This window comes from Stegastes partitus, unplaced genomic scaffold, assembly GCF_000690725.1.
Source record: "Stegastes partitus isolate 25-593 unplaced genomic scaffold, Stegastes_partitus-1.0.2 Scaffold1629, whole genome shotgun sequence".
NCBI classification, from domain to species: Eukaryota; Metazoa; Chordata; class Actinopteri; family Pomacentridae; genus Stegastes; species Stegastes partitus.
In genome coordinates this window covers 92379-104995 of record NW_007579360.1, presented here as the reverse complement: position 1 = coordinate 104995, position 12617 = coordinate 92379, and the positions used below count along the sequence as shown (strand labels likewise).

Here is a 12617-nt window from a genome sequence, read left to right as displayed (position 1 = left end):
TTTTGCAAGTTATTGATTTGTACATTCACAAAATGTTGAATATTTATAAAATAACTGTAAATTAAAAAAACAAACTGTTATATCTATACTGTATTTACTAAGTTGTTTTTTTTAATATTCTCAAAACATAAATATTACAACGTTAGGTTTGTACAAAATCCCGAAGCCCTGATTTCCACTAAAAAGTTTCCCCAAAACAACTCCAGTGAGAATTTCTTTTCAGGGTAGAAAAGTTTTATTGGTATAAATATGCAAAAAAGGAAATTAATTTTAAGACTGCATGTTCATGACTGTTCTTCAAGCTGTTTTACGACAACATGAAAATCCATGTTTAAGCGAAACCTCGTTACACGGTGTACACAATTACGGTACATTTAAAAGTTTTCCTGCTGAAAACTGCAATATTGATCATACACACAGAGATGTTCTAAGCGTACTGCTTTGATTTGATTGACAGCGAGCAAACTTGAGAACACTGGTAGTCGAGCATTGTACAGCATTGATGATAATGATGATGGTGTGATACACTTCGGGCTGGACTGAGCCGCGCCCCGAGCACCCGATGCACAAGTAGAATAAAAATGCTGATAATAAATAACAAAAGTAAACTACTACTAATGACTACAAACTCCTGAGACAATACTGTCACTGTAATACTGATACAGAGAGTAAACAAATATTCTCCCCGCCGAGGAGATGGTCACCTAGCGCCACTCGTCACAACTCATTTTTTTTAAAAAAAATTGCAACATGCAAAAATAACGATAAAAGCAACAATGACACTACAATACAAAGGACAAAGTTAAATATAACACTGAGCAACGTTTGTTTCGTGTGACAGACTTTCTTCACATCGCCAGTCTCAATTGGATCTGGTTTCTGCCAGACGTAGTGCGAGAGATATGTATCAATATGTGCTGAAGAGGGCCTGGATGGATTCTTCCAAATGGCAATGTGGAGAAAAGATAGTGCTTTCACGCGGGCTGTTGTGGCACATTTTAGCAGCCATTGACTTTAGACAGGATCATTGCTTTGTCGGCTTCAAGTGCAGATTTTTCATGTATTCAGCGCCTGTCTGTGAGACTGAGGCTGGTTCAGCATCGAGCCCGTCTGAGCGCTCCTCGTATGCTTCAAGATGATTCTGTGCAATATCTGTGATTGGAGGGTCGCGTCAGAGGCCGGCAGAGCTCACAGACGGTCTGCCGCTGGACTCAGTGGGCCGCTCTGGCCCTGCTCGGACCCTCCGACGGCTCGCTGGTGGCGGCGTCTTCCGTTTGAGCGGAGGTGGTTTCTGAGCCTGTGTTGCTGTCGCTGGTTCCCTCCTCCATGGCTCCCTCCGGGACGCTCTCCTTGTCCTCCGAGACGCCCTCCTCGCTGCCGGGGTGAGCCTCCAGCTCCTCCGAGGCCTTCGGCTTCCCTGAATCGCAGAAACAACGAGACTGTCAAACATTGGCTCCATCTTGTTTTGTCTCACGTGATTACTCTGTTTCTGCTGATATTAGGACCTTCCTCTTTAACCAGGCTTTTGACTGATTTGATAGATTTTATTTTATTTATTACTCTCTTAGAACAATTTCTCTATTTATACACTTATTTTAGTCTATTTAATATACAGCTATGACTTAGTTTTTAATCACTTCTAATTCTGTTTTTGTACTTTTTGACTTCTGTCTCTACTTTAATAATAGATATTTTATTTATCTATTTCATTTTATCTCACCTGGTGTTTTCTTAATGCCCGTGTCATATAGGATAGTCTTTCCTCAGTTCTTCCATTACTGTGCTTTACATTCCTTTATTTCTAACATGACTTTTGGGGTGTGTGTATTTGTACTGTTTTATTTTTATTTCTGTTGTCCGTGAAGCACTTTGTGTTGCATTTTAATTGATTGATTTCTCTCCTGCTGCTCTGGATTGACGGCGGAGTACCCTTGAGGAAATTTCCAATTATTGCTGGGCTTTGAAGGACTGTTAGTTTGTGATGATGGAATCTGTTAGACCTTGTGACAGTGGTTGTCACACTATTAGCAGCTGCTGATAATCTGTAGGCAGATACCTGAGAGGGGCCCTAATGGTGAAATATTCTCATTTTTCAGGATGTTTTTTTGCATATGTAACCTGCTAAATGTCATACCTACCTATCCACATACACCCTACGTGTGTTAGAGTTCTGACATGTCGTTTTTTGTATGACAAAACCTGACCGTGGCCCACCTTGTGCATCTGTGTTGCTGGATTCTGCGTCCTCGCCCTCCTTGTTGCTGCTTTCGCTGAGAGAATTTTGCTGGGACTTGTTGCCATGTGTTGCACAAATGTGTTTTTCTTCCTCTGCTAAGACACATGTGGGGGCCTCCCTCGCACCTCGATCTCCTGCATCTTTCTCACGTTCTGCCATCCGTTTGCGGGCGGCCTCTTCTGCTGCAGCGATCTCTGCAGAGATCTTCTCCATGTCCACTTCCACCTTCATGCAGCACAGCTAGAACAAACGTCGAAGCATGGGATTAATCATTTCTGCACTCTTGCACGTGTACTGTAGGTGCTCATTAGAGTGCTTTTGTGCTGAACATGCGTGTGCAGGTTGACGGCAGTAACGATGTACTCGGCAGTAATAATAAAATGATGTAACTGAACAAGCTGTTCTGTTCCAACGGGAGGCATGTTCAGTCTTGAAAACCTTTTGTGCCAGTCGGTGAGTTGATGCCCGTTTGAAACTCTGTAGAGGATAAATGGCGCCGCCTGTTGTGAGCTCCAGACAGTGCACTCTCCTGCACGTCGCTGCATCTTAGAACAACAGTTATTATGGGGCTACAAATTGTAAATGATGACAGCTATATGATTGCCAGAACATGTGGATGGAGTTAACCGCAGCTGGTGGCTGCGAGGCAGATGGAGACTGGCACGAGCCCAGCGCTGCACACTACATGCAGAACGAAGCTTGCGTGCAAGTAAGCAATGACCAAATTTAATGTAAAAGATGCCGTACCCTTTTGAGCTCATTTGTGAACGTCTCTGTGGCTTCAATGAATTTTCTTTTCTTGTCCTGGTGGCGGTCTTCAATCTGAAGCAACTCTGCCTCCAATTTTCTCTGCGACACGAGACACACAGGCACCACAGTTATTACTTAATAAGCCAATAAAAACAAAGCTGTCAATGTTAGATGAATCCATTATGTGAGGACTCGAAGATGGAAACTGGATCCTACCTGATGCACCATCAGAGACTGGACCTGGCGTTTGAGGACCTGCATGCGAGCCGTGGTGACGACTGATCGCACATCTGGGACGACGCTCTCGCTGAGGATCTCGCTGATCAGGCGGTGGTTGCGTTGGAAACGAGCCGCGGCTGAATGCTTTATGGAAAACCCGTCGTCGTAATCTGGAGATAAGAGAAACATCTGAGCCGTTACGCTTCCCGGAGGAAAAATATTTCTGTCCACCTGTCAGAAGTCAGAGAGCAGAGACGTGTTGAACGGTCCCCCGAGGCAACAGCAAGCTGTGACGGTGCAAATGTTACAAAACAAAATCACGCAAATCCTGCTGCATCAAGACACTGTAAACATAAAGGGGGATATTGCTCAATATTTATACAGAGTTAGAGTTAAGTATATGCCATTATGTCAAAACACATCCTTAGGCAAAGCGCAGCCGTTTTTGTTAGGTGAACGGGACAAGCAGTTAATTATAACCCGCAGTATGTGGACAGATGTTTCAAGATGTAGTCTGCAATTTTCATTCATCAGCAAATGTTCTTCTTTGTCTTAAATGTATACTCCTGTGCCTCCTTTAAATACAGGATGATGGGGCAGTAAGGTAAAATCCAAATACAGAGCCTTAAGACAATAATCAAATCTAGGGGCTTTTTCCACACTCTGCGGTGATGAAGAATTAAATCCAGATGGATTTAAATTGGACTTTTATTTTGCTATTATTGTCATTTATGTTTGCGCATGCATTTAGGACGAAAATACAGACCTGCAGTCAGTTTAACTCTGCCTGGATTTGTGAACCATGATTATGATGCATATATATATTTGCTCTTTTGCTTTGCTGGGATGTATGGAGGGAGAAAAGTGTTTGTGTATGGCTATGTTAACCCTCTGAACTCTGAAAAAAATCATCAACATGACACCATTTATCTGAACCACAAACTGCACCGATAAAAAGATTTTTAAGTTTGTGACGGTTCTTAAACTTCATGTGTGTCACGGCTTAAAATTTTGACTTTTTTAATGATGTCACTTCGTTTTACGCGTCACATCTAAAGATTTGCACCAGATTGTGTAAAAAAACAAAACAACCAACAGTGGAAAAAAAAAAACCTGATGGACTATTCGGCTGAACTGCAGGCTGTGTTTACACGACGTAGATGGACAAATGTAAAAACAAAACAAAGATTGAGAGCAAAATAAAACATATTTAATCAATAAAACAACGCAGCATGCTGTGCAGAGGCGCGAGTTGTTGGAAGATACATTGGGCACGGTGAATCGTCTTTAGAGAGTCGATGTGCAGAGGATTTATGACATAACGTTGTCAGACTGCACCGAGGACGTTGTTAAAGGACGTGACATGAGCCAAGAAACACCCAAAACCAGCTCGTCGGTTTAAACAACAGTCCTCCTGTGTGTTTATCGCTATGTTGCCCTCTTACGTTTTTCATTTTAGCACCACTGTTCCAACAACAAAAACATGGTACGTCTTGTAGGTTTGTGGTGGCAGAACTAACTCGGAGGATCCCCTGAGCTCTTCTCGGTTGTGCGCCCATGTGTGCCCCATTGAAACTTTCCATGAGAGCAGAACTGAATCTCGTGTGCCATGCTGAAAGGTTTCGGAGGTGCTCAGACACCACAACAGGAAACAGTCATACGTTCTGAAGGTGGCGTGATAGACTTCAGCGTCTCTTACATTCACAAATTCAGCATAAATCAGTCTCGGTACTGTGTGGCGCGGTGGGATATTTTTCAGTGCTGTTGCTCTGCATGCCGACTGCTGTTCTCGGTTATTTTGCATTTCGGATTAAAACTAAAACCACAGCACCGCCTGAAAGATTGCAAGCTTTCAATACGCAGTTCTGTTTTGCCATTGTGCCTGAGAATGAGCGCCACACAGACCCTTTAAAAACACACTTTAAAGCAGACTATAACAGATCCATCACTTGCTTTTGACCTTCTGTCTCTGTGAGCTGCTTTGACGCTGATAAGAGCAGAGCAGGAGAAGCTGGTTAGAGTTTCTGTAAGACTTTATTAATAAAGCAAAATCTCTGAGTATGTAGCCACCCGGAGAGCTAAATCTCATTTAATCATTGCCGTACGTGCAGTCTTTTGAGAACATAACCCACTGGGATAGCAGCTTTGACATTTTTATGGTCTGGGGTGTTTCTAAATAGCAACTGTTTTATCTGCAGTTTTCCTGTACATCATTATCTTCTACTGTAGCCCAGCCAGACCCCAGACAAGCATCATTTCCTTGAGGTGGGTGTAACTCAAACGTCTTCTTCTGGCTTTGTGTGTCTAACATGCGTGTGCGTCAGTCTTTTAAAACAACAGGGAAAAGAATGTAAATTTTGCAATTACGTCTAAACCAATGCCAGGAATACCTACGAAATGTAAACACTCGCGCAAAAACACAAAGACAAATTTTGTCCCCTTTTTTTGCAGCTCGAAAGCAGAAACAGCGTTTTTCGGAGGTAGCTTTTTACCAAAAAATGTGGACGGTTGCTGCCGTGTAGGAGGAGGGAAAAAGATAACACATTCTCTGGGTGTGCGGACTGGCAGCTCTGTGTGGTCGCGCTACAATAATTACAGCTCTGTCACAGTGCTCTAAACCTTGGGAGACAAAGCATTTAGCTGAATGGCCTTACCATCTGGATCCTCCGCCGGCTGGATACTCATGTAAGGCTCGCCCTTGTCCAGCCTGGACTGCCTCTGGCGACTCTCCTCTTCCAGAGCTGCCTCGGCCCGGCTCTTTGCGTTGACGTAGGCCAGGTAGGCCGGCGAGTTGTGATAGGCCTTCATGCTCTCATTATACTCAATCTACAGTGGAGAAGATGACAGGAATGACGAGGAAACAGAGGAGGGCACGACAAGCACAACATGTGGACGCTTGTTTCAATCAACTATGACAACATAAGGAAAGAGGGACTGTTAGACAGAAAGGAATGATGACTGGAGGGACCCACAAGTGTTGGGGACACATCTACTGGTCACCCATCAGAGAAACCCCGTAAACACCCTTTGCAAAACAACCAACCTTCTCTGCTTCGTAGTCATTCAAATAATCCTGTTTCTCCTCATCAGTGAGGTCCCTCCACATGCCACCGATTATCTTCCCAATTTCCCATAGCTTCAGATCAGGATTGGAGGCTTTTACTTGATCCCAAACCTGGTGATGAGAACCAGACATGGGTGTGGGGTTGGGTTGGAGGGGCTATACGTGGTTATCTCTTTGCAGAGAGGTCACAAACCAGAGGAGGCCGAGTGCTTTAAGCTCCATCTCCAAGCTGATAAATCCCACTACGTGACGTGGACAGTACTAGCTAAGTCCTGGCTTAAATTTGCTTCACACCTACCTCGATTAAACAACGATTAAGAGTCAGAAACACAATGCACATCTCACTTACTCTGAGCTTATAGACTATCTTAGCACCCCTGCCTTCCAACAGAGCACATGATGATGCAAACGGCAGCAATAACACACTGTGGACTTACCTTGCGACTATATCTCATGTATGGCATCAGCGGCTTATCGGGTGGCTTGGGTGGCTTTGGGATATTTATTCCAGAGGAATTCTGGTGAAGAAAGAGAAAGAGTCACTTTGAGGGACGGCTGCTCTTGAGGGACCACACTGCTGCTAGGCTAAGCTGAGACGTTTAAAACTACATGCAGGAGCAACGTGGTTATGCAATTTACCTTTAAAACTATCAGAGAAAAAGAAAAGAATCAAAGCAAGATGCAGAGTAATTTCTGTTATCAATTCAGTTGACCTGGTTTAATTAATGACAGTTTGAGGCCATACGTAAGTCAGAAACCCCACAGACTACAATGGAATAGCGCTGACTGTGAAAAAAAACACACAGAAATCTCACTTAAGCTGAGATTTGCCCACTGCGAGACATAATGCCATTATCAGAGTCAGCCAACCACAGCTTGCATGCAGCGACTAAATTACTGCTCAGCAGCCAGAGCCATGCCGAGCAGCGAGTCTGTAATGCCATGGCAACACTGATGGCATGGGTTACTTAACATGGCTGTCAGAAATGCAGACTTTGAAAGGCAGGTGGTATTTGAATAGACACAGATGGACTCTGAGCCATTCTGCACTGCGATGGAGGCAGCAGAGGGAGTTTGGAATGATGTGCGTGTCAGATTCGGCCTCGGTAGTGGAATGAGTCGGGCTTCACACACCGACGTCTGTTTTCTGAGCGGTGGAAATGCAAAAAATACATCCAATCTCATTTGCTCAGGACAAAGCAAAAAGGTCTTTCTTGTGAAATGCTGCAATGCTGGTAATGCTTGCACGGGCTTCTGCAGTGTCTTTAAACTCCACAATCAGGGTGTGCCTTTGTATTTTGAGTCACCTTGTAATCGCTACGTTATTATTCATACCGTTACCCGACTGTTGCTGCTTTGGCTCCCTCCCAGTCTGTAGTTGTTGTAGGCCAGATGGCTGTATGGGTTGTACCCCACAAACCCGGTAGTGTTGGGCATTTGCTGATGAAAACAAATGAGACAAGAAACACGAATGAGAAAATGACATAAAGGAAGGAGAGGAGAAAGCCCAAGACGAAATTAAAAAATAAATAAATCAAAGAAACCAATGAAAGAAGCTGAGGAAAATGCAAAATAAACTTGCATTCATGCCGGGGCTGTAAGAAAATAACCTTCCCAGAAGCAGCGGTGTATCAGCACATCAGTCGGTGTGACTAAAGCCCCTTTTCCTTTTCGTTAATCTGCAGCAAATGAACGGCTTCGTGTCTAAATAAGCAGCATAATCACTTTCCCCCTCAAAAAGCCGAACCTACTGACATTTTCTTATCACGTCTATCAAGTCACATGAACAGACAGGCACGCAGAATAGGTATTTCAAGCTGTGCGAAGCGATTCTTCAGCACAAATGTGGTCCAAAAACAACACAGTTTGTGTGCTAAAATCCCCAAACACTTTTCTCAATCACATCTATTACGGCAATAAAAACACACACTAACAGATTTAATTAATGATGGTCACCAAAGAGAGGAAAAAAGAGAGGGTAATCTGTTTATTTTTCCAGAGGAGCTGAAGTTTAGTTTGTTGCTTTCAGCCATTTAGGACTATTTCCTCCGAGATCAGGAGATATCCGTCGCCTCAAACGGCCGCGGGATCCATATGAGCGTCTCCAGAGCCAGAGCATATAACAGAACAACAGTACTTCATTAGGATATAGTTTATTTGTGGTTAGTAAAGCAGAAGTTATATTATCATCAAACTGAATTTTCAGTGTTCAAGAAGTCACAAATAAACTAGTCATTTGTTTAGGTTAGGATTATGCATTATCTCACATGAATGAAAAATATAGTTTTCTGTCACTGCGGGGACTCTGTCTGACATGAGCAGTGAGAAACATCACCCAAAAACATGACCTGTGTCTGAACGACAGCATGCCAGTAATCTTTGGTATCCCAAGTCTGCACATTCAACTAAACATGCTGATTTCCTTGAAAAAAAAAAAAAGATATGCTCCATCCATCCAAATACTTTTTCCCTTGCAGCTGCTCTCACAAAGTACAACTGAGGCACACTTATAATATTGTGCCTTAAGCTTTGATTGTCTGTAACGGGAATTAGGGGCTCAAGCTCGTTTATACTTGCAGAGGATTATGGGTCAGAATGGCCAGAAAAAGCAGGCTGGCTTGAATATTGCAAAATCTGACAGGATGTGTAGGACATGCATGTGTTTTTGGGCATGTCCTGGGACATACTTAATGTTTTTCTGATGCACTATACAGGTAAAGGTAGTATTGATACTGAAGCCATATTTTTTGATAAATTGCACAAAAAATGATATCTGATACTTACAGTTGTGGGGGCAGGGGGAGGTGGGGGAGCATAGGATGGTCTCTCTGTTGAACAAAAATCCAAATTAAACTTCAGATTTCCACCAAGTTTAACAGCCCTACCTGTAGTATTATCCTGACTACATCATTAAGACATCTATCTGTTGAATGCATCTGTGACTTTGCAGCACTGTGGCTCTATCACGTCCTGTGCATTTGCAGGTAACTGAACATTTAGCATCACCGTCCCATCAGCACAGGTAGCCCAAACACTCCCTGGTCCTTACTTGACATTTTAGCGGTGAGCAGGAGGAGGAGGAGGAGGAGGAGGAGGTGGTGGTATCAGTCCGTGGCGGTCATTGGATCTGCAATAAACACATTTTAGAAGCAGGACAGCAGCGTTGAGGTGAACTCTGTCGGAGGTGTCATACAAAGCACAAAACAAAGAGATGCCGATGATGACTGTCAGTTAACGAGGCAGGCTCACGGTCACTAGCATCGACGTTAGCTCGAAGTTTGACCAGATTGGTAGGTTGTAGCTTGGAGGTTGTTAGCACAATAAATAATATCGTTGACACTGAATGTTTTTACGATATGTCGCTATTTGGATATGATAGTAGGCGAGAAGCGCTGACGGTCGACTGCTCATAAACGAGCTGTCAGTTAGCGAGCAAGCTAACGTTAGCATATATTAGCCGCTAATGCTAGCTAAGCTAATTAACTGCTAGTTTGGTGTTTTTGCGGCGACACACGGCAGTAAACAATGCGTGAGCTGACTTTTAATTGTTGTTAATTAACGTATAGCGTCGTAATGGCAGATAATCGATGCTACGTGGCTAGCTCATGAGCTCAGTTGGGCTAGCTAGCTGCTAGCTTAGCCACCTCAGTGAAAAGAAAATGACAGCTGAGATATCATTAGCATGCAGCGTCAACAGAGGTTATATAAATTCCCATGGATTGAGACGATGTCGAGCCGAAGTGTCGGGCAGAAGACTCACCCTAAAACACCTTTTGTTCCCCGCCACAGTGTGTGCGTTGTGGCTTTTTAACAGGGAGGGCTAAAAGCACCTGGCTGAGAGAAACAGTCCCCACAATAAACGAATGAAATGGGGTCCACTCGACTGATTCCTGCAGAATCTTCCAGAATTGCACCCCCACCCTCTCCTTATTACAGCTGTGCCTTGGCTCGATGCTGATGCTCATCGCCCTCAGCTGTCACTGCTGCAGCCTCTCGCCTATTGATACGACAGCAGGCACGCATTTTTCCTCCTGCGGGATTCATTCACAGGAGCAGAAAGTGAGCCACAGCAACGCAGAGCTGCTTTATTTTGCAGGTGCATCATAATATAACACATCAGAAGCTTCCTGAGGGGAATACAAGCACAGAGCTGAGCTGCACTGCTGCCCTGCTATGATAATAACAACATATACAGTGGAGTTTATGCCTATAAGGTGCTTTATGGAAGATTAAAACATGCAAATCATTAAATACATAATAATAAAACATCTGTAAAGACAGTGAAACATTAGAAACTGTTCAAGTGAGTTTGTAGAAGCTTTATGAACTGAAGCACTGATGGCTGTTCTGATTGAAAAGTTGAGCTTGTTGCACAGCGTTGGGGCTAAAAGCGTGTCCCCCCTTTTGATTAAAAGCCCGTTCTGTTGGACTTTTAACGGCAGCAGCTGCAGAATAAGAGGTTAAAAGTGCACAGATGTGAAAACCAAATCATGCACCGGTGTAAAAGTGGCTGACAGAATTTTAAATTGAATTCTGTCACGAATCTGGAGCCGGTATAACTCAGCCAGGACTGGAGCTTTGTGTTCTGATCCAACTGTAAAGCAGGAAAAAGTTCAGAAAATCAAAGTGTGAATGAGGTGGGCAGCAGTGTTTCTGGGCCTTGGTTTCTAACTTGTATATGACAGCACTGAACTAAAGCAATGTGTTGATTAAAGCTGAGGTTTGGTTTAAAAACATCCATAGTCTCGTGAGAACAATGTGCCGTTTCAGTGCAGATGCTTTCCAGTGAGCACCGTATCGTTCTATTATATATTTATACAGCGCCAATTCACACAGGAAGGTGGAAAAATAAATAGATAACGAGAGAAGCCCAACATAGCTGAACTTCCTTTGGATATTTTTTGAAACAGCATTTCTGAAAAAAAAAAAAAGCAATAAACTCCCATTTAAAAAGCAAAAAAAAAAGCGTGGAATGATTTATTATGTCACCGTACCGTAAGTTGCATTATAGACGCTTCACAGGCCGTGAGCTTTAGAGAAAATCGAGGTTGCCCTCCGCTGCTCCCAATGTTGTTAGAACTGAAATACTTTGCATTCTTGTTCGCATTGTTTGAAAGCCGCCCGGGTCAATAGTTGTAATAGTGTGTTCCCTAAAGATAACAAGCCAAAGCCTGCGGGATTTAGCCTACATCTCTGCCCATTCAGCCCGAATAGCTCTTGTTTTGGATCCGTTAATTGATTGTGTTCACTGCGTCCCCGTTTCTTTCTGTTGACACTGCACACTTGAGAGCTTATTTTACTTCTGCTTGACCTGCAGGCTGCGCGATATGCATTCAGACACCACCGCCGCGGTCCCATCTCCAGGTGTGGCGCCTCACCTTATTTTCCATTCACGGCCGCCCGAGCTGAATGAGAGAGGGGCAGCGGATTCCACGCGAGGAGGAGGAGACGTTGTTTGGCGTCGGACACCTGCGACGGACCGGAGGTAAGGCGGAGGTCACATGCCTCCTGTAAGCTACCGGGCAGGGCCTCCCAGGCGCAGCTGCGGGACTGCGGATGCCCAGAGGCGCAACAGGGCCTGTGACATTTTAAAAATCAGCCCGAAGGAAAACCCAGAAAGCTGTTCTCGTAATGCAGATCCAGACCCGGCTCTTAAGCCTGTAGAGCTCTCCAAAATAGACTCAGGCAGTGGAACTAAGCAGACTTGAAAGTTTACTCTGGTGGTGGATGGTAGAGATATTTTTAGAAGCTGCTGCACTCAGATTATTATGATGTATCTTTCCAGAGGTATTCCTTGCACAACTGCCTCCAGTATTATCATTAACCTGTCTGTCGGAGCAGCAGGGGAGCACACCATACCGGATAAAGATGTGGAGAAAAAAATAGTTTTTCTGTTTCATAAATGCATAAAAGTCCGCTTTAAATAACAAAATTCAACCTTTTTTTTTTAGCCTTCGATGAAAGAAAACCCACCAAGCATTCGTGCACGTGTTGCTCGTTGTACCTTTAGATGTATGTGAAGTGCATCCCAGCTCGTTATGAACTCGTGCACCTGCAAGCGTTTATCTCCTGTTTCGTTTTGGCACCGTATCTGTCGCTGATTTGGAGCTCAAAGGTGGACAACGCCGCGCTCCACTTATCTAACAAATCACATGGAAGCATTTAGAAATAGTCGCATACCATCGCCTCCTCTAACAGCTGCCATGACTAATACTGGAATTAGTTAAAAATTGTATGAAAAGTCTCGATAAGTTTGCACATTAGAAGCGGTCGTGCAGTGTGAGAACGTCCTGGCTTTAGAACCTGCTGCCGCTTCGTGTGTGGAGTTTGCATGTTCTCACGGTGCCT

The 12617-nt window shown here is 43.9% G+C and overlaps 1 protein-coding gene across 4 annotated transcripts; it reads right to left on the bottom strand.

Annotated features, from left to right (window-relative positions):
• Positions 1-216: 216 nt before the first annotated feature.
• Positions 217-11750, bottom strand: LOC103371693 (SWI/SNF-related matrix-associated actin-dependent regulator of chromatin subfamily E member 1). Of its 4 annotated transcripts, none has more exons than XM_008301106.1 (11): positions 11648-11750; positions 9319-9396; positions 9054-9097; positions 7605-7709; positions 6707-6787; positions 6249-6380; positions 5860-6031; positions 3203-3375; positions 2984-3085; positions 2215-2476; positions 217-1417 (listed from the first exon to the last, which is right to left on the bottom strand). In XM_008301106.1, exons 2-11 carry the CDS (start codon positions 9323-9325, stop codon positions 1212-1214), a joined length of 1284 nt encoding a protein of 427 aa, XP_008299328.1. In that variant the 5' UTR covers positions 9326-9396; positions 11648-11750; the 3' UTR covers positions 217-1211. The 4 variants fall into 4 exon arrangements, with proteins under 4 accessions (XP_008299328.1, XP_008299327.1, XP_008299329.1 ...); XM_008301105.1 differs by lacking the exon at positions 11648-11750 and adding an exon at positions 10030-10227; XM_008301107.1 differs by lacking the exon at positions 11648-11750 and adding an exon at positions 9519-9998.
• Between the last annotated feature and the right edge of the window lie 867 nt (positions 11751-12617).

What these genes read in the sequence shown, in the direction of transcription:
- LOC103371693 (XM_008301106.1), bottom strand. An exon ending in ATGACTACGAAGCAGAGAAG is followed by an intron (nt 6,032 to 6,248) that starts GTTGGTTGTTTT and finishes TCTCCACTGTAG; the next exon opens with ATTGAGTATAATGAGAGCAT. An exon ending in TCACAAATGAGCTCAAAAGG is followed by an intron (nt 2,477 to 2,983) that starts GTACGGCATCTT and finishes CGTTTGTTCTAG; the next exon opens with CTGTGCTGCATGAAGGTGGA.